This window comes from Lepidochelys olivacea (assembly GCF_965140295.1).
Source record: "Lepidochelys olivacea isolate rLepOli2 genome assembly, chromosome: 1".
NCBI lineage: Eukaryota > Metazoa > Chordata > Testudines > Cheloniidae > Lepidochelys > Lepidochelys olivacea.
In genome coordinates this window covers 296081488-296103783 of record NC_140411.1, presented here as the reverse complement: position 1 = coordinate 296103783, position 22296 = coordinate 296081488, and the positions used below count along the sequence as shown (strand labels likewise).

The 22296-nt window shown below is 42.7% G+C and overlaps 1 protein-coding gene across 3 annotated transcripts; it reads right to left on the bottom strand.

Annotated features, from left to right (window-relative positions):
* Nucleotides 1–206: 206 nt before the first annotated feature.
* On the bottom strand, nucleotides 207–22091 carry AMIGO2 (adhesion molecule with Ig like domain 2). Of its 3 annotated transcripts, XM_084636391.1 has the most exons (3): nucleotides 21618–22077; nucleotides 19356–20287; nucleotides 9046–13894 (listed from the first exon to the last, which is right to left on the bottom strand). In XM_084636391.1, exon 3 carries the CDS (start codon nucleotides 13819–13821, stop codon nucleotides 12256–12258), a length of 1566 nt encoding a protein of 521 aa, XP_084492517.1. In that variant the 5' UTR covers nucleotides 13822–13894; nucleotides 19356–20287; nucleotides 21618–22077; the 3' UTR covers nucleotides 9046–12255. The 3 variants fall into 3 exon arrangements, 2 of the variants coding, with proteins under 2 accessions (XP_084492517.1, XP_084492516.1); XR_014712629.1 differs by lacking the exons at nucleotides 9046–13894; nucleotides 19356–20287 and adding an exon at nucleotides 207–1791 and having other exon boundaries at nucleotides 21618–22091; XM_084636390.1 differs by lacking the exon at nucleotides 19356–20287.
* Nucleotides 22092–22296: the final 205 nt, after the last annotated feature.

The window sequence follows — 22296 nt, the reverse complement described above, 5'->3', positions numbered from 1 at the left end:
AGGCACCCAGCCACTCCACCCCAGAGGATTGCCCAAGCAACAGAAAGCTGGCATTCATTAAGTTTTTTGAACTGTAGTGTGGCCTTGTCCTTCCCTCCTCCCCTCATCCATCACCCCACCCGGTGCTTCCCTCCTCACCCACCCCTCCTGGGCTTCCTTGCGAGTTTTCCTCCTATTCGTGTGATGAATTAATAAAGAATGCATGATTTTGAAACATAATGACTTTATTGCCTCTGAAAGCAGTGATCTAAGGGGGGAAGTCAGCTGGCTTACTGGGAAGTAGAGTCAACCAAGGGGCAGGTTTTCATCAAGGAGAAACAAACAGAACTGTCACTCTGTAGCCTGACCAGTCATGAAACTGGTTTTCAAAGCTTCTCTGATGCCCAGGGCACCCAGCTGTGCTCTTCTAATTGCCCTGGTGTCTGGGTGTGTGTAATCGGCTGCCAGGCGATTTGCCTCAACCTCCCACCCCGCCATAAACATCTCCCCTTTACTCTCACAGATATTGTGGAGCACACAGCAAGCAGCAATAACAATGGGAATATTGGTTTTGCTGAGGACTAACCTAGTCAGTAAACTGCACCAGCGACCTTTTAAAAGTCCAAATGCACATTCTACCACCATTCTGCACTTGCTCAGCCTATAGTTGAACTGCTCCTGACTACTGTCCAGGGTGCCTGTGTATGACTTCATGAGCCATGTCATTAAGGGGTAGGCTGGGTCCCCAAGGATAACTATAGGCATTTCAACATCCCCAACAGTAATATTTTGGTCTGGGAAGTAAGTTCCTTCCTGCAGCTGTTCAAACAGACCAGAGTTCCTGAAGATGCGAGCCACATGCACCTTTCCCAGCCATCCCACGTTGATGTCAGTGAAATGTCCCTTGTGATCCACCAGTGCTTGCAGCACCATTGAAAAGTACCCCTTGCAGTTTATGTACTGGCTGCCAACAGTGGTGTGTTCCGTCTATTGCCCCACCACAGTTAGGGAATCCCATTGCAGCAAAGCCATCCACTATGACCTGCACATTTCCCAGAGTCACTCCCCTTGATAGCAGCAGCTCAGTGATTGCGTTGGCTACTTGGATCACAGCAGCCCCCACAGTAGATTTACCCACTCCAAATTGATTCCCGACTGACCGGTAGCTGTCTGGCCTTGCAAACTTCCAGAGGGCTATCGCCACTCATTTCTCAATTGTGAGGGCTGCTCTCATCTTGGTATTCTTGTGCTTCAGGGCAGGGGAAAGCAAGTCACAAAGTTCCATGAAAGTGCCCTTATGCATGCGAAAGTTTCGCAGCCACTGGGAATCATCCCAGATCTGCAACACTATGCGATCACACCAGTCTGTGCTTGTTTCCCGGGCCCAGAATCAGCGTTCCACGGCATGAACCTGCCCCATTACCACCATGATGTCCAAATTGCCAGGGCCCGTGGTTTGAGAGAAGTTTGTGTCCATGTCCTCATCACTATCATGATCACGCTGTCATCGCCTCCTCGCCTGCTTTTGCAGGTTCTGCACATGCTGCACATGCGCGAGGTGTTTGCAATGCTCGCAACAGTAGCGGTGAGCTGAGAGGGCTCCATGCTTGCCGTGGTGTGGCGTCTGTAGGAGGGCAGAGTTGTAGCGGAAGCGGTGGATGACGATGAATGCCATGAGAATAGATATTTATACAGAACGACCGAGAGGACCTGCCAGGTGGATTCATGGCACCAGGAGAGCAGAGTTGAGGCGGAAGCGGTGGAGGATGACGGTTAGCACCACGCACATTTCCCAAGGAAGAACACAAGTACCTGGAAGCACATGACAAACAACATGGAGAAATTTGCTATTGAGACAAGAGCAGCAGAGCAGAGTTGAAGCGGAAGTGGTGGATGATGATAACAGTTAGCAGTCCTACTGCACCGTCTGCTGACAGCAGTATGGCATCTGCATGGAAAAAAGGCGCGAAATGATTGTCTGCTGTTGCTTTCACGGAGGGAGGAGCGACTGACGACATGTACCCAAAACCACCTGCAACAATGTTTTTGCCCCATCAGGCATTGGGAGCTCAACCCAGAATTCCAATGGGCAGCGGAGACTGCGGGAACTGTGGGATAGCTACCCACAGTGCAACGCTCCGAAAGTCTACGCTAGCCATGGTACTGTGGACGCACTCTGCCAACTTAATGCGCTTAGTGTGGACATATGCAATTGACTGTATAAAATTAATTTCTAAAAATCAAATTCTATAAGATCGACCTAATTTCGTAGTGTAGACATATCCTAAGTCTACAAAGGACAGCTTCATAGATGAGTTTGTCACCTCTGTGAAGATAAGCAACTGCCACCTGCTCTGAGCCTCAGGTTCACACTTCCTTCAGAACCTGGTCTCCCAGATTATTTTGCTATTTAAAAAATAAAAAGGAGGGGAAAAAAGCTTGCATAATTAAATGTATCTGGCACAATAATGCAGTACATATGCACTGGGTAAATTATAGTCATTAATACAGACTGTGATTCTCATGTATAAGCATAATGCTGATTTCAGCAAGAATTATGCCTGAATAAAAACTGTGGTAATGGCCAATAATTTCACAGATCATGCACACTGTAGTATAGTATTGCACAGGCCTAATTCACTATTACTGTACAGTACATACTTATGAGAGACATTGCTTATATGTTTTGTGGTACATGTAAATAACGCAGTAATTACAGGATAGACTTTAACTATACATAAGAAATCAAAGGATAATTCTTAAAGGTCAGGATGAATTTTTCAAAACCAACCAACTACTGTTTTTGTTGTTTATTATGAAACAGTTATAAAACATCAGCTAGCTGGTGCAGGCCAAAATGAACAAGAATATTCAATAATAGTAACAATACCTCGCTTTTACATTGTGCTTTTCATCCGTAGATCTCAAAGCACTTTAAAAAAGGGGTAAGCATCATCTCCATTTTACAGATGGGGAAATTGGTTATTCCTTTGTTTGCAATGCAGAACAGTAACCCCAACAATAAGCTAATGCCATATAACTCATAGGGGAATAAATGACAATTAAAAAAATTCTATACCCCAGTAAAATTTCTCAAGCCAGGTACCATTTCCAGACTTGAGCCATGATTAGGGCTGCAAGGTTGTCACGGTGATAAAAATGTCATGGATACTGTGATTTTTCTGTTTGCTCATGGATTTTCTTTATGTCTGTGATTTTAATAGACTCACCGTGCAGTGGCAGCTCCTGTTCCAGCTCCCTGCTCTTGGAAGTGCAACCTGTTGCATGGGGTCACACTGCTGCTCAGGTTTGGCCCAGCTGCTCCTCTGTCACAATGGGAGAGAGAGAGATTGGGTAGCTGGGCCAAATTTGAGTGAGTGGTGTTGAGACCTTGAAGATGGAGAGGCAGGATCACTTACTTAAATTGGGCAGCTGGGCTAAACCCAAATGGTGCTGTGACCTTGTGTGCCAGGTTACAATGCCCAGAGCAGGGAGCCAGGCCAACCCTCATGAGATGGGAGCTGCCTCAACCTGCAGGATGCGTGTGGAACACACTCGCTCTCCAGCTCCTCCCTCCTTCAGACATGGGGCCTCCCAACTCCCTGGGGCAGGACCTAACCCCTGTGCATAGGTGCTGGAACTAGTGGTGCTGGGGGTGCTGCTGCACCTCCTGGCTTGAAGTGGTTTCCATTATATACAGGGTTTACAGTTTGGTTCAATGGCTCTCAGCACCCCACTATACAAATTGTTGCAGCACCCCTGCTCCTGTGGTGCCCCCCTCCCCACACTTTAAATGGTGCTCCTGTGATTTTACATCATTTCCCCCTTAAACTGATGACTTTTATTAAATTTACTGTGACTACTGTGTGACTTTTGATTTGAAAAAAATGGCATGACAGATCTGCATGGTCAAGGTCATAGTCCTAGGTATGGTCAAGGATTATGATAGGTTCTCTTGGTTTAGAGGAAAACTCTGTTATTTTCCAGTAAGCAGTTGCTTCGTCTTAGGGAGGGTATGTGCTGTTTTCTCAACTGATTTGAAAAAGGGTCAAACTGAAAGCTCAAGCCCTTTGCAGAATTGTAGTTAAGTATGAATATTAAAGGACAAGACTGTTTTCTAAAATCATTCAATCATCCCGTGACTTAACAGATCTTCCATAGGTAATTCTTTGGTTTTCTTTTTTCTGTGGGGAGGAAATTCTTTTGAGAAGCTTAAATGTCACAAAGGCAACAACAGAATAAAAAAACACATTGTGGAGCGACATATACTACAGTAAGCTAAGCAAATCAGCTTATGTTTGTAGAACATATAGATTGTAGGTATGATTAAATGAAACATGAACATTTCACTTAAATAGTACAAAGTCTTTTACCTATGATGAAAATAAACAGGGGGTGAGGAGAAATAAAAGAATGTGTGCACCTGAAAACTCCAGTTAAATCAAATCTCTCTCTTTCCAGAAGTCTCTTCAGCAAAACAAATATTTAGGTTCCAATTACAAATACTACCTTCCCACCTTCAGAAATGTTAGTTTAATGAAAATGGGGCCAGAAGGGATTTCAGGCAATAATTAAAATATGCTCATTTACACTTTAAAAAAAAACACAAAGAGCAGATTTCTTTGTTTTTTCCATATAACATTAGGAATGAATGACTATTACAACGTTATTACAGTGGTCACACTTCCCTTTGGAAAAGTTCTACTGTTTGAGATCTAAGATCATATCCTCTGCCTGGGTATATTGGCATAGCTCCATTGATAATGGCTCAGTGGAAAAGCTGACCTGTGTTCCCTATACTATTCTTAAAATGTGGGTGAGGGGATCCAGCAGAATTGATGATAGCTCTCAAATCAGTAGAGACTTAAGTGCACCCACTGTAAATGCGTTTCTAAACACTTGGACTTGTATTCAAGTTATTATAGATATCAGTGAAACCTCATGAATTTATACTAATTGAAGTTATGGTCCTAAGTCTACCTATGTCTTTGAAAACCACCTAGTGCAAAAGGACCCAGATCTTGCTTGGGGGATTTGAATACTATAGTAGTATTGATAACAATAAGATCATCATATGTGGAAATACAATCCCCATTGGCTAAAATATGAAAAAAACTTAATTCTGACATTAAAACTAAGGATGGAAATAGCATTGCATTCCCTTTCCACCAAGGATTAGGGATTTATATGGTAAATAATTACAGGCTGAAAGATTATTTGTTCTGAAATGTTCAGTATAAAAAGAAAAAAAAAAGGAGCTGGCTTTGAGAGATTTTTGAGAGATTCTACTGTCAATACAGAAGAAGGAAGAGCACAAAGGTCTGCTATAGTCAGGCCTTACTGCAAACACTTTAGCTGCAAGTGTAAAATGGCTAATTGAGCTGCTCCAGGCAACAGTAGAGTTTATTTGATTTATTTTACTGTGTGATATATTATTACCTGCAGTACCTCGATTATCAGAGAAAGTGCTAAAACATTTCAGCCTCTGTGAAAAGGGGGTTTGTTTGATGAAAGCTACAGGGTTGATAGTTGAAGGCTCTGTTCCGCATTAGGGATGTAAATCCCGAGTTTGGTGAAAATTAGAATTGTGAATAATGTCTGTGAAGGTTATTTTATTCATTTATTTTTGCTGAGGATTTAGTCTTTTATCTGTTGCCATTTATCTTCTAGAGATTCTTTAGAATGGTGGCCATTAACCCTGAAACAGGAAAACTGAAAAGGTCTGGTATTAACCAACTCTTATGGATGGAGATTGCAGTCATTTCCCTCAACCTCCCCTGTCCCCCCCTCCCTGCTGCTGTCTCTATGCAAGCGTGCATATGTGCATACACACACACACACACACACACACACACACTTTCACTAGTGTTCGTACACTAGTTCCAATCTGGAGTAATTCCACTGAAGTCAGTGATTGTCTACACTGGTGATAAGTGGAGTTTTCAGTCAAGTTAAACTAGCTTGATTGAATAACTTGATTGGATGAAAAAAAGCACCTTTGTTCCTACCCTAGACAAGGCTTAAATAACACAGTCTAGCCCATGTTCTCTACTGAAATGATTTTTGGGAGCTGCTGGATTGTCTTCTGGAACACATTGCATCTCAGGGCTCATCTACACACAGAGTTGTAACAGTTTAAATTAAGAAGTGATTTTAGAAAGAAGTTTAAGTTAAGCTGAAATAACCACTCTGAAACCAAAATAAGTGCCCACCTGGGGGTTTGTACCAGTTTAAGTAAAAAGGTGCAAATTTGTGTTTAGACAAGGTCTCAGTCAGCAACCAACTTTTTGGTGCTGCAAAGATGTCTGGTAAGAATCTCGCTGCATGCTATCAAACTGAATTTATAAGTCTTATCCACTAAAAGGTGAAGACCAACAGGAAGATTAAATGGGAAAATATTTATTTCCTGTCAATGTAATTTACAAAGAAATACAAAAAATAAGAAGTTTGTACAGAAAAAAAGTATATATCACACCCATGAAAATATAATACAGGAATTTAGAGTTATAATAATAATTTGTTTAAATTAGAGCTATTAAATAAGGACAGGAAAATATAATCTTCTTGCTTACAATATAAGACCTTTCCAGAAACTTCAGGATGCCATTTAATTTCACATTTCCAGAAACAAATCTTTGAATTGTTTATATTCCATTTTTGTGATGGACCATTTTGATGATACCTTCTTGTCAGTCCCACCTTCCAAAGATATTTACATTAGGAATGTGGAAGGGAAAAAAAAATCAGTCAACCAGATCTTACAAAGGAACTGATACTCGTACATGAACATCGAAGAGAGAATCCTTTTAGCTATATGTATTTTAAAGTGATCCAACCATTTTTCACCAGAAAGGTGAAAATTTTTGTATGTGGTCTAAACTGTTCAACCACAGATGAAGTATATGTTCTGCCTGCTTAGAAACTGACAGCTACTGATGCCAGCTCTTACCACTTACAGCAGCTTGGAAAATATCAGCTGTTTTAAAATTTAAGTATATAATATATAATTAGTTACCCCATCCGGGTCTTTTACATACATCTGGCAACAACATAATTTTCTACCATCAGTAAGGCCAATTTTTACACAGGAAATACTTAGGGCCAACCAAATCTCTCCCAGGCAACTGGCAAAGAGCCAGCTACAATTGCAGCCACTCCACTTCGCTGAGGCATACAAAAGGAGTGTAGAGGGGACTAGTGGTTTTAGCTATCCACATAGGCACATGCATTCTACACCCTCATAAGGGGCAGCTGAGCAGTCATGCTTCCTCTCTGCATCCTCCAGTCCAGAGCATACTGTACTGGCCACAGAGCAAAATTGCAGCTATGCCACAATTTAGCCCTAAGATGGTTTTCATCTAAGAAGAGCCTTAGTGAATTACAGTACAGTGATGCTATAATTAGAAGTCTTCAAAATGCAATTTTTAAAGGAATCCATACTCAGGTGGCAATTGTTAAATAGGTATCACAGAGGTGTTTCTCTGTTCTACTGGCCTCTAATTAGAATGTGCATGACTGGGGTTAAGAGGAGGGATGTTTGCCTTGTTTTCATCGTCCTGCTCAGTAAGTGTCAGAAAATATGAAACTGTGTGAATTTTTTCTCCCACTTTGGACGTTTGTTTCTGTTTTGGGAGAAGGCTAAGTCCTAAGATGATTGGTGGTGGATGTAGCATCAGAACCTAAAAAGACTAAGGTCCTGATTCAGTAAAGCATATAAACACATTCTTAAGTTTCAGCTTGACTGGTTTAGGGCCTTTGTTAACAACTGGGCTGTGACTAGGTATGGGGTGGGAAATAACTAGATATACTGTATTTATTGTTAATTATATGATCAAGGTTTGATTAGACCAAGCCTTGTTAAACTGTTCCTATTGTAAGGGGGTGGGGGTGGACATAAACAGGCCTTTCCCACAATACTTGTACCTTGGCCACAGGGAGGGCAATAGGAGTCTAATGCTGTTGCTGCCGCTAGGCTCCCACAGGCAATGCTAGACCCCTTTGGGGTCATGTGGCCTGTGTGGGAGTGGCTCATGCTGTACTCTTTCAAAAGGTGGTGCACAGGTTGGAGACTTTGTGGCAGTGGGATGTTCACTGTGCATCAAAGGGATAATTTAGCTCTTTAATTGTGGTTGGCGATATTAATACAATATTAGGAAAAGAGAGACTGCGGCTAATGGACAATTCAGTCATGGATTCAGCTGGGCAACTCTGGAACTTATCCGTCACTTGATCAGGGATGTTAGAGTTAGTACGGTATAATCCTAACTCTTCAATCTGGGCATTTTGCTATCTCCAAAGATTCTATGTTGGGACCTACTTGTATATACAAGAGGATAGAGTTTCCTTGTTTATGTCAGGGGGTCATACTCCACTGCATGTTGGGTCCCCTCAGATGCAGGGTGGCTCGTTGTGTTGAGTGAGCATTGGAGCAACGATATAGATAGCTCACGCTCTGTGCTAGGCAGGCTGGGTTTACAGGTGCAGTGCTATTGTTGTATTGTAAGTATTAAAGTAAATTGAAGTGATAGGATTTCTTTAAAAATGTTCTTCCTATTAAAGCTGCAACCACTTAACTAACTCCAAAGTTGAGAGATGTGGAAATAATAGGCCTCACCCAGAGTGTTAATATTGCTACATTGTTAGGAAGGATTCTTAATCCCAGTTTCTTAGATGTATAATCACACATCTGAGCATTTTAAAGCAGGGACTAATATATGAACAGTTAACATTTACAACAAACATCTGATGCTTAGAACTACATTCACTCTCTGTTACAGCAGGTTGACGGTTTGGGTCTGACTCTGCAAATTCTTATGCTCTGCAGTGGGATATAATTTCTCCAGGAGTAAGGGTGCAGAGTCAGTTTCCCCTTTACTAAAACATGGCTTTAAAGTACATATAGTTAATTCAGCATATAATATAAGTGCAAGTATTGTGTTATGAACAGGCAAGTGAGCGTACACAGTCAAACATTGCTTTAGATATTCAGCTATTTGGATGGACAGTGGTAGCAATTTGTTTTGCTTTTCAATCTATTTTGGATTTGACTCCATTAGCACTTTTATAAAAAAATCAAACGCACTCCCATGCTACTAACCTAAGCAAATTAAACCTATATTTTAAGGTACAATTTGTTTGTACCAAAATGTACAGCCTTTTCTAGCAATACTCAGTTAACAAAAATAGGCCAAATACATACAAATCAGATACTCTTTACCTCTGGCTTTTCCCTTCCGTCTTACCATTTTGTATTCAATCCTCTGTTTCAGTCACTTTGCTCCTTCTTGTACAGTACAGAATATGTCCATGCACATATGGCACATCATGGGGAAATCATGTGGCTTATTTCTATCTTCTTTCTAATCAAAAAATCCTCAAGCAAGAGACAGCTTCTTAAAGGGCACATCTTCCTCTCATAAAGGTCAATGACAAATCTACCATTGACTTCAGTGGAAACAAGATTTGTCCCAGAATTATTTACTAACAGATACTATATGTAGGGCTACTGATTAGCTATATATATATATAATTACAAAATACAGATATATGTATGGAAAGGACGCTAAAAGCCTTATATCTTAGATATGAGCAGTTGTTTAATATATTTTGTTCAAAGTAAAAAATGAGATCTTTTATACCTACATCCCCATTATTCAGTCTCTACAAAAGAATTTAAATAATCATGTATCTGATTTTGGTTTCATGTGTTCAAGGAAGCAAACATACTAATGATTTCAATCAGCTTTCCAATTCCTCCTCTTTTCCTCCTACATTGTGTACATCACAGCAACACTGGTTCATGGTTTAATTTGTTTTCTAGATAGGTGGCTGTCAAACAACTAGATACATCCTGATTTTTTTTCATAGCAAATTAGTTGTTATATTTTTGGCTATCATGGGCCAAAATTCAGTATAATGTAAACAGGAGCCATTCCACTGAAACCACAAAAGTAGTAAATTACTATTAAAATTAGAATCAATGGAACAAAGTTCAACCACTTACATCATTTGGCCCCTTGATACAAAGGGCAAGGGTCTGTAAAACATACATTGTAGAGTACCTTAACTCTGAAGAGACCTGTTGATTTCAATGAGACTCCTCAGAGTTAGGTACTACTTAGGGTGAGTAAGGGTCGTAAAGTCTAGCCCAATGAAAACTAGAAGAAAATGAAAATAGTTAAAGCTTTGTGTACGTTTTTATAATACTATTTTAAGGACTACAATACAGTGTGCTACCTAGTAATTAACTCTAAATTGTTTTGGGAAACAAGCTGTATGAAAGACAAGAGGTTCAAAATAAGGGCCCTATCCTGTGAGCTGCTGACTAACGCTGTGTCTACACTGCCATGCCAAAATATGACTGCAGCTCATGTAGACATAACCACACTAGTTTTAATCTAGCTAACTCAGGTATCAGAGCCGTGACCCTGCGTAATTACTCATGTAGTTAACCCATGCTGAAGCTCATGTGGAAAGCTAGCTCAGATATGACTACACAAGTTATAGTCATGCTCCATGACTGCAGTGTAGATGTGCCCAGTGAGTTGAGGATATATTGCCCCTCACAGGATTGGGCCCAAATGTTATAGTTGATTCTCTAATGCCAATCTTTAAAAGCAAATTTTACAGAACACTAACATTTTATGCCTTTGAAAGGACAAAGCAAAAAGCAGCGCAAAATTAGGGGGGAAGAACCCTCCGCTAAACAATGGGCCCAGACTTGCTCTCAGTGATGTCAATGGAAGTTTTGTTACTGACCTCAAAGGGAGTTGAACTGCTTGAATAAAGAGTGCAGGATCCCAAACATGCAATACATGATTGGACAAATCTGCTCACCTTATTTTCATGAGCAATCCCATGGATTTAATTATAAGAAAAGTGAGGAGGATTTCCACCCTCCTCATTTAGTTACATGTTTAAAATGGTAAGAGGTAAACAGATTTTCTGTGCCTGGCCATAAACATTTACTATACAAAATGATTAAGATAACATACACACACTCTGGAATATTCTGGCTTGTGTAACTTCATTTATTCCTTTACAAACTGAATGCTTAGAGGATGGAAAGAGGTTTGATAAGGGCTGTTTGGAGGCACACTGACTGCAGTTCTGTTCCCTGATATTCAAATTTACACCCAGCTCTATATATTTAAGATACTGATTCTTATAAGCACACTGATTGAAAAGACAGTATCATCTACAGCAAACATGTTCTCCCCACAACTGATATCTGGAAAACACATAGCAAAGTGTCCCCCACCTTCACGTTAACACTTTGGGTATGTCTTCACTGCAAAGTTAACTCGGATGATGCCCGCCCAGGTCTGAGCCGCCAGGTTAGCCTAGCCCAGGTGCGAGCAGCCGCCCTCAAAAGCCAGGCCTGAGTTACTGGGTACATCTACACTGCAGTGAGGTAGTGAGTCTCAGAGCCCATGTCAACTGACTTGGGCTTGTGGGGCTCAGGATATGAGGCTAAAAATAGCAGTATAGACATTCCAGCTGGGGCTGGAGCCTGGGTTCTGAGACCCAGTGAGAGTGGGAGGGCCATAGGGCCAGGCTGCAGCTTGAGTGGGAGCATCTATGCTGTGTGTACACTGTTATTTTTAGCCCCGTAGCACAAGTCTGAGTCAGCTGACCAGGTCTCTGAGATTCACTGTCGTGGGGGGTTTTCTCCAGTGTAGACATACCCTCTGTTTCCTCACTGGTGCTGCACTCATCTGTGTGTGTCACTGGGATGGCCGTGGCATATCCCATGTGTGCTGCAGTAAGCTGAGCTGCTTTATGATTCTTACCCAGTGAATTGCGGGAGAACTTGTCTGTCCTGCGCATGGAGGGGAATTGTGGGAAGGCATTAATAGACTACCAGCCCTCGGGTGGGGATTTAGCCTGAGTCCTCATTGCAAAATGGGTGGGTTACTAGCCTCAGTGAAAGCAGCACTTGGCCTTGAGCCTACTGCCCCTGACAAGCCAGCTAGCCTGGGCTGACGGCACCACTAGACTCAGGTGAGAGGTTTTCGTGTGTTTATAGGAAGGGGATTGGGGCAACACCTAGGTAAGAGCCCGAGTTAATTCTGCAGTGAAGATACACTCTTTAATGCTAACCTATGTGCCGTTGTTGCATGGTATCCCAATCACAGAAAGAGTAGGTGGACCTGTTCTCGAAGACTACTGATGATGCATTTTTTTGCCACATTTTATTATTTTTTTCCAGGTGATTGCTACAGGCAGGGGTGGTGTTGAGAGATTTAACTGCACAATAGAAATGCAGAAAGCAAACTAAGATGATGGCATGAAAGGTGTATCTGAGAACACCGAGTTGACAGAATCAGAGTCAGATTTTGCTCGGGTCGTTTTCAGGATGCTCTCTGCTATGACAGTTTCTTTGGGAAACAGTCTCACTTTCCCATTCTGCCCCTGTTTTGGCTCGTTCACAGGCTCAAGGAACACCACTCTCTTACCACTGCTGGATTTCTTCTCATCAGCTGGAGGATCCGGAGATGGAGTGGAGTTTAGGATGGATGAATGGGCACTGCTTTGGGGCAGCTTCCTTTTTCTTCTTCTTGTCTTACACTGACAAGGACATGGGGTCAGATAGAGATAAAGCAATACCAAAATAATACTGGCTACACAGGCAGCAAGGGTGGTGAAAGCAGTGTTAAATGCTTCATGAGCATGGGATCTGTTCACTGTGAAATTGCTTACATTAATTCTAACCTCTATGGTTTCATTTAACAGTCTTCTTTTATTTATTGCAATGCACGAATACAGCCCAGAATCCTCCAGCTGGGGATCTATTATCTCTAAACTCCCATTGTGAAACACCTTAAAATTGTCAGTGTCCTTATCTGGCTCCAGTAATCTATTGTCTGGGCTAACCCAGATGAAATATGTGCCTGCATCACTAATTTTGCTGTCACAGTGTACAATCAGCCTTTCTCCAACTTGGGCCTCATGAATAAACCCAAAGGCATGGAATGACACATTGATGGTGCTTTCGGAGCAATTCAGAAAGTTGTCGTGCAATAAAGGCAGTTTATTGGAACCTTTGGGATCAGATCGTAATACACAGGCATACTCATTTTTGAAATCCACGACTGAGTTGAAGTGTCTGTGATACCAATAAATTAGCATGGCGTATAGAGTACAGTCACAGTAAAATGGGTTACCATGAAGATAAATTCCACTGAGTCGTTTGGCCGGCACTAAACTTATACGTTGAATGGGTACGGACTGGATGTGGTTATAGGAAATGTCTAATAATACAAGTTCTGTAAGCTTGTGTTTTCCAATATACAAGTCCAGTGGGAAGTGTGACAGTGAGTTACAACATAAGTACAGCTTCTGCAATTTGTATAATCCTCCAAAGGCAGCAGAATCAATCTGTGTTATCTGATTGTTGTAAAGCAAGAGAACTTCCAGTACTCTCAGCTCTTGAAATAAAGGGCTTCCCAATGTCTTCAGGTTGTTGGATGACAAGTCTAGATACTTTAAATTTGGAGTTGTGGAAAAGCTTCCAGTGATAATACTGCTAATACTGTTATGATTGATTATTAAAGTGTTCAGTTTGTCAAAAAGCACTGGGACCCATTCAGGTTCCAAAAATGCAATTCTGTTATAACTCAGATCCAGTCTTTTTATGAATTTGAAGAGAGTTCCTGGCACCCTAGAGAGGTTCTTATTGGTGCAGCTTACAATGTCACTAGCACAGATGCAGGCTGTAGGACACAAGCCGGAGGCATTGCCACATACACTTATTGTAAAGACCGAAAGGAATAGCAGTCCTTTGCAGTTCAGTTTAAGAACACCAAGTCGAGTAGAAATTGTCTGGCAGCTTAAAGACATTATGGCTATCTCTTAGCAGTCTCCCAGTTCTCCTTGCCACAGATTATATATGTAGTTAGCCTTGTACTAATCACTGTTAAAAGAGGAATATAGAAGTACAGAATGTTAACACATAATGTTCACACCCCATTTGGTTTCCTATGCAGACCACCTGAACAAATGCAGCATTTTTAGTGACTGAATCCCTTCCATTTCACGTTTAGTTTTCAAATCCATTATTTTCTAGGCCATGATTTGTCAACTTTTTTTGCATCTGTTAGATTTTGAACCCACCTGCAAATTCTCATATTACAGACCTATCATTTTTCGCTCCCTCTTCAAAAAGTACAACCTGTTCTCAGCCTCCTAGCTCAGTACGTGCAACTTCTGACAGCTCAGAGAGAATATTGTAAGAAATGGCAAGGCAAGTATGCAATTTCTGAAGTATTTCACTGTCATCCATGTTCCCAGTCCTGGTCCAGAGATGCAGTTTCTGATGCAAGAAAAAGAAATGGCTTGCTCCACACCAGTACTCGTCTCTTCTCTAGTGGGGAGCAGTTTTTGATGGGTGTGTCTTCCCAATCAGGAAATGTTACCCACTTCCAAACCAATAATTTTCTAATCACTATTTAGCTTTAAATGTCAAGAGAACTTCATCTGTTGTTGTTTTAATAAGTTACTCCATACAGTGCAGGGAGCAACACTTGTAGTTAAGATTGCCCAATACTTTCCATTATAAGCACCTGTTTTCAGTTTGCCACACTAACCGTTCAGGCTGAAATGTTCAATGTGAGGTATCTGCCTCAGGTTGCTTTTTTTTTTTTTTTTTGGTAAGTTTCAGCTAAAATGGTTCTGCTTTTTCTCAGAATTTGGTTAGGGGAAAAATAAGATGTTTTGCTCATGTTAAAAAAACCTGACTACTATTTTATTACTATTTTATTGAGACGTTCTAGCACCTCCATGCTAGAGGAAGTAGCAGCAGTGAAAGGACAGGGGTAGGAACTATGAAGGAGGGAATGGAGGGGTGGTGAGGGAGAGACTTTGGAGGACAGAGGTAGAGGGTCTGCAACTACCAGAGCACAATCCACTACAGAACTTGGAACTGAACCCATTATTCGCAAGTCTCAACATTCTTTTGCTGTCTGGCAAATTGCTGTGAAACTGTGTCTGTGTTCTTCCTCCGTTCCCCTGTGTGGTGTCCTCTGTTTCCCCATGGCAGGTAAACACAGAAGATAACAACCTTCTATTGCTACCGTTACTGTTTTAGCTCAAGTGATAGAGATCTCTGCTGTGTATCTGAAGATCCTAGCCCTGCTGGTGCCCATATGGGGAAGGGGAGGAGTGTCAGTATTTCTACAGGATAAAAATTTGTTTCTATTTTAAAGTTTGTAAAACCTTAGAAAATTACACCCCAAAAAACTATGTTAAAAGAACATTAAGGTTGCAAAGTCAAGCCTTTAAAAGCTGGGAAGTGCCAGAAGTAACACTGGCTGTGCAATCTTAATTTATCCACTTTGTGCATATGCATTATGATAGTGCTTAATTACATGATCACATACCACTTTTTTTTTTTCACAAGACCTCTACCTCATTCATTACACGAGATGGAGTGAGTGAATCAGGGTTGTGCTGGGAAGGAGGCTATTGCCTCCAAGAGCCCTGCCTCCTCCGTTTCAGAAGTTGGCAGGTGTGCAGTGAATGAGGCATGAGACGGCAGGAAAAGAAAGAATGGCCTCATTGTTAAGGCAGTTAAATGTTGTCCTGGAAAATTAGATTCTAATCTTGTCTCTGCCACAGAGTACCTATGATGTCAGGCAAGTTATGTAAACCAAAATGCGTACAGGTGGCCGCTGTGTGTTCCTCGTTTTCTGGATACCAAGGTGGGGTCGGATTTGCAGGAGTGCTGAGCACTGCTCTAGACATATAAACTACTACCGAATACTGAGTAGTCTGAAAAACCAGGCCTCAGTTTTCTCAAATGGGACACCCAAGATCAGTGGACACTTCTGACACTCCCTCAGTCACCTATATGTAAAATGGAGATGATAAATACAACCTGCACCTCAGAGGGGCGTTGTGAAGATAAATTCACCAGTCTTTGTAAAAAACTGTGATACCATAACCAGAGCACCATACAAAAGGCCATAAGGAAATAAATGATTTTGTATTCAGTATAGGGTTTGGATGGTTGTGGAGTAAATAATGCATGAGGCCACACATTGAAAGATGAGGATAAAAAGAAATATTCAGCAGCTTCTCATTAAGTGAGCACCATCCATAATGTGCATCATAGGAGTCAGGAATGCTGTAGAAAAATAGTATGTGATCATGTAATTAAAGACCATAATGCTGCAATGGATTGCATTTCCTAACTTTTGAGTGGTTGGTTTTGCAACCTTTGCAGTCTTAACTCTCTCCTAACATAGTGGGTTTTTTAGTGTGATACCATTGGAGAATACCACTTTTAAAAAGAATTCCCATCTGGAATACAACTGAGATATTCTAAATTGGATGCAATTTATTCTGTTTAGGAAGGGTGAACAATAAGATACATAGGCTTCTATGTATGCTTCCATCCCTATCCACCGCTATTTCACCAGACAATTTTAATTTCAGCGCTAAAATATTTTGTAAGGGATATTGCTACATGGGAAATATTGTTTGCTAATATTTGTCATTGACCATAGAATATTTTGGTAATGTACACATAACTGCTTCACAATAAAGTTTAGGTATGTAATTTAGTAGAAAACATTTAACAAGATATTTTTTATGGTAAAAATGAAGGATGCATGTGGACTTGCATTAGAGAATAACCAAAATGTTGTGTTAAAAGTGTCTTGTGTTTATATTTTGAGTTTATTTATTTAAAATTATAGTATTTATAGAGATAAGGTGGCTGTGTCATGATGAAATACACATTTCTGTATACTTGATAGGAATTATGGGCCAGATCCTCAGGTGGCACGAACAGCCCCTTTGATTTCAGTGGAGCTATTTACAGATGTTGGGGATCTGGCTCGGTCTTAGATTTTTGGTCTGGTTTTTAGATGTAAGGGGTGCTCAGCACCTCTGAAGATCAGGCCATGTATGTCATCAGTGTAAGATTTAAGATGTCCTTAACTAGTTAATTGCATGAACCTTGACACCACTTTATCTCCTCATATGAATGTCTCCATGCCTTCTTCTCTGCTTCCTCCTAGCCTAGAAAAAAATCTCTCAAATTACGCACACCACCTCTCTTGGCTCACTCAAGTCCTCCTTAAAAACTCACTTTTGCCACTGAGAGGTGAATTATTTAAAATTAAACGTAAGTGTCTGTTCACTAAAAAGTGTGCACAAAATGAGCTGCCACATATCGTCTCAAACTTCTCCTCACCTCATCTGTGTTCTCTCTCCTTTAAACATGATTGTCTAGACAAATAAGTAGGCAGCTGGCATGCTATGGCTGCTGCTTTAAATGTTGGCCAGAATTGTTGGCTAGTCTCCATATACTCCCCATCTGTTTACTGCATTCACCTGTTGTCTCTTGTTTTATACTTTGACTGTAATCTCTTCCGGACAGGCGCTGTCTTTGTTATGTATTTGTACAGTGCCCCATACAGTAGGGCTTAGATCTATGACTGGGGTTCCAAAGTGCTAACCACAGTATAAATAATAATCATAAATCCTAGATTGAAAAATCTAGGCAGGGGGATTGTGTCTACGTAGCTGTTGTGTGAAGAGCTGAGTGCATCTTTGGGCATGGTACAAACAATAATATTGCTCTTTCCCTTGCTTGTAAGTGCTTGTGTTTTGTCAGTGAAGGGATGAGGAACCATGTTAGAACTTCGTAATTTTAACTGGTCAGGAAACCAAGTTTTCTAACTGTTTTTTTTCCCTTTGTTTTTTTAAACTGGTATAAGTAAATGGAGATTCAGGATAAAATTTTCAAAAGCACACAAGGAACTTAGGAGGCAAGTCCTATTTTTAAAAATCAATTTTAAAATCAGTAGGCTGTAAAGTCATTTGGGTCCTTTTGAAGATTTGTATTATCTAGTCTTTTAAATATTAAAATTGATTATAAGCTCTTTGGGGCAGGTACTGCATCTTCCTATGTATTTGTACAGCACCTAGCACAATGGGGCTCTAATTATGACTGGAACATTTAGCATTACTATAATTCTAAATAATTACACACACAAAAATTACATGCAAGGACCATTATTATGGTTGCAGAGTTAAACACTCAAAAGTTAGAAAATGCCAGAATTCAAGTTGCCTGTGCAAGTCCCAGTCTTTCCTCCCCTCCTGCTCCCAGTTCTATTCTTCTTGCCCACCATTCCCAGTTCCATCCCCTTGCCCCCAGTCTCCTTGCCCACCACATCCTAGTTCCACCCCTCCTGGCTCCTCACCCTATCTGTCTCTCTCTCCCACTCCACCCCTGGCCTCCAATCATCCCTGTCCCCCACCCATGTTCCCTTTCCTTACTGGCTCCCAGTCCCTCTCCCTTGGCATCTCATCTGTGTCTGTGACTCCCAACCTAATCCCACCTGTCAGGACCGTTTCTAGGCACCAGCAAAGCAACCACGTGTTTGGGGCGGCACAATTCCAGGGGCGGCATTCCGGCCACCCTTTTTTTTTTTTGCTTGGGCAGTTGCGCTCTCGGCGCTTGGGGCGGCAAATTTTTTTTTGTGGCAGTCAAAAACCTAGAGCTGGCCCTGCCACCTGTACCAGTATTTAAGTATAATCGTATCTGAAATGAAATGCTGCTGGGAAGGCTAAAGTATTAACATTAGGATCTTCCTTGTATTCCTTTTTGGATTAAATTTAACAAGCCTTTTCTCACAGACAAGATATAATGATTTGTTTATTGAAAATAGACCAGTATTATTTTAAAATAAGCCTACTTATATAACGTACAAATATTCTTTTAAAATCCTAACTGCATAGTGTTAGAGCCATATATTAGGAATAGTCCATTTAGATGAACAAAAATATTTAAGACCCAGTTTTTGCAAAGGTTCCACATTGGTCCTCTTGAGGAATCAAGCCCCAAATGTTTTGACTAATCTTAGAAAATTGATCATTCTGTATGGAGGGCTCCAGCCCTGTGTAATGTCACATACACTTTCATTCATGGGGGATACTGGTCACGGGGAAACTTCTGGGGTTTCTGCCAGGAGCCTCATAGCTCCCTTTTCTCCAGTTCCATGCTTCTGCTCTGCCTTTGATGGAGCACTGCAGGTAACTTTTGTTCGTTTCTTTCTTTCACACTGATTATGTTAGGATTTTTTTTTTTTTAAACAAGACTGTTTTGGAATGTTTAACCTTTTGGGGTGGGAAAGACACTAACTGACTCAGATCTCCAGTGAGCAGCTGCACTCAGCAGCTCTGATAGAGCAGAGCTGGATTATCCAGGCATCGTGTACACCTGTGCAAGTGACATGATGGGGCAATGAGGGGAGACTGGTACTGAACTATAGAATGGCTGATTCCTACTGGTCTACATGCTTGAACTGGATTGAACTGCACTTGCAGGACCCATTGGGGTGGTAAAAATAGCTTTACATCACCTTTTCATCAAGCTGATCCTGGGCTCAGTTTGGTGACCGGTTCGGCTCCTAGTGCAGCCTCAAGCCAGCGCCTAGCTGCAATGACCCTCAAGATGTGGTGGCAGAGAGTCAGCTGTAGCAAGAGTAACACTAAGCAGACTTAAGCTTTGTCTTCACAGCTTAAAAAAAAAAAAAGGCTTAGGTAACTAACATGGCTGAGCGATCCCACTGTGTGACAATGGAGACAATGCACTTTAGTTCTACCTGAAGGTAGCTGGCAAGGTGAGCACTATTTTACCTCACAGCAAAACTAAAGTGCCTTGTCGCCACTGTGTTTTACTGAGGGATAGCTCACATGCACTAGTTACTCCATGGTACAAATGCAGTTTTAGTGAAGACAAGGCTTTAGTGTGGCTGAAGATCTGGCCCATCAAGACAGCCACCTCATAGACCTCATTGGAGTTAGACTAGGGATGAATTTGGCCCAACAGTCTTACCCAGAGTGCCGCCTCATGCATAGCAACAGATCACAAAGGGACTAAGTAAAGCCATCTTTTCTCCATTTGTATGCATACTGCTTGGAGTGTCATTTAAGACTGAGAGTTTCCCCAAGACATGCTTTTTCTACTAAAGATAGCTCATGTACGCCAAATGAGCTAACTGCCTGAGAGATGGGTGAACAAAAGGGTGGGGTTGCGAGAGCCTGGATTGGGTTAGATACAGAAACACCATCAGTATCATGTATAGGAAATCAATCTCTGCAGCTCTTCTCAGTTTACATGGGTGCAAAAAATGCTGATGCCCAAGGCTGCCTGTAGTACAGATCCTGCTTCTATGGCCTTAATTACCAAGCAGATCATCAGATTAATGGAAACATGCCTTTTCCCATGGTAAAACTGCAGCCCACTGGTAGTGGTGTCAGATTTCGGTCAGTCTCCAAGCAGTGACGTTTTCTGTAAAATATAGCCCAGTTTAGGATTCTCAGTGTCTGCACAGGCTTTTCTGATAATTTAAACTGAACTTTAGGGAAAATGTTCATTATTATTCAAACATCTGTTTTTAACAAGCCTTTTTTTAAACTGCAGAGCTCTTGTATGTGGTGTCTCTTTAACATCCTCCTACAGCTAAACTTTACTATGTAACCAAGCCCTAAAGGTGCTCTGGGAAAGGGGCAGTATCAGGACTGGGAGGGGTGATTTGAACTGACAGGATCTCCTGCTCTGTAACAGGCTCAGCTCACAATATGAAAAATGCATAGATTACTGATTCTCAAAATAGCATTGTTTAATTTCCTTGTTAGCTGTCACTTCTGTTACTTAAAGGTCAAAGCATAGTTAAATATTTATTTTAGGAGGTTTTTTAAATCATTTACTGTGGAGGGGTTTAGGAGGAAAATGGTTACCCCCATGTACATACTCAAAGTTTTACAATTAACATCTCTTAGGAAACTAACAGATTCCCCATGGCATATAAAGAGGTGGTGGCTTTAAACCTCACTGAAGAGTGAGGCCGTGATTACCACAGTTTAGATTTAGGAAGATCCTTAATGTTGAACTTTTCCACTCCCGGGGGGGGGACGACACCCCCTCTTTCTCCTCCTCTATCTTTTGCTCTCCTTTAGGGAATACTATTTATTTTTCTCACTGTGCAGTGATGCTTAAATCTACCACAGTCTAAGGACTCTCCCCTCCTTTCCCTTCATCTCTACCTTATTTTGTAACCCCTCTCTTCCCGGAGGGGTAATGGGGAAACCAAACTGTTGATGGTCCCCCTGTAGCGCCGGTACCCACTTTGCCCTCCATGCGTGTTCTCTGCTCCTTCCCCTATTTTTGCTCCTCTTCTCCATCCCCCTCGCCTCATTTTTGCGTCTCTGCCCCTTCCTCTCCCATTCTTTTTTCCCCTTTCTCTCTCATCCCCCCCCCCATTGTTGCTTCTCTGCCCCCCTTCGTTCATAGCCGTGGCTTTGCCCGGGGCAAGGATTCTGCTGGCAGGGAAGGGCAGCGCCTTCCTTGTTATCGGGCGGGCTCCTGGCTCTGGGGCGGGCTCCTGTAGAGGGCGCGAACCCAGGCGCTGCTCCGGGGCTGCCTGCTAACTCCAGCCCTGCCCAGCAGGAGCAATGCACCCGGATCCACCCGGTTTGCCGTCGCCTTCATGCCTCTGCCCGCAGAAGCCGCCCGGTGCCGGGAAACGGCCAGGGCCCGAAAGTTCCCATTTACCCCGCCACAAAGGGCATCTGGAGGGGACCGCCAGAGGCTGCCCTGGGCAGGGCACGAGTCGGATTACCTGGGGGTCCCGGCAGCCGCCTGGGAAGGAGCAGCAGCCGCTCGTTCATCGCAGGGGGCAGGGCGGAGCCGGCGGCCTGGGGAGCGCTGGCCCTTGCCCCGCGGCGGCGTCCAGCCCTGCGTGCTCCTTGCCCCGAGCCTGCTCCAACTTTGCGGGCGGGCGGAGCCGGAACGGGAGCCGGGCGCTGTGGTCGCTCGGCAAGCCCCTCTTCGCTTCGCCGCGGGCGCCCGCCTTCATCTGCACCGCAGGGACGAACAAATGCGGAGCCAGCCGCCGCCTCCGCCCCCCGGCAGCGGGATTGGTTAGAGCAGCGGGGGGAGGGGGAGAGGGGGCTGCTCCACCGCGGGGGGAGGTCGGCGAGAGGGGCGCGGGGTGCCGGCGGGAGCCACGAGGCTGTGGCTGAAGTGGCAGCGAGGAGTTTCGCGCTGCCGCGGTGATGGGGTTTTTATTCTCCTTTCCCCGCCTCCCTCATCCCGGAGCCGATCCGGTGCCCGATCCCACTGCAGTCAGTAGCACAGCTGCGAATCGGGCCCTTGGTTTCCACTGGAGGAGCGGGAGCTCCTCCTCCTTTGAGCAGCGAGCGGGGCTGTGGTATAGCGGGGCGGGGGCAGGCATCAGGGGACCGGTGTAGCCGGAGCTCCCGGCAGAGATTTCACAGGGCAGAGCCGGGGACGTTTCC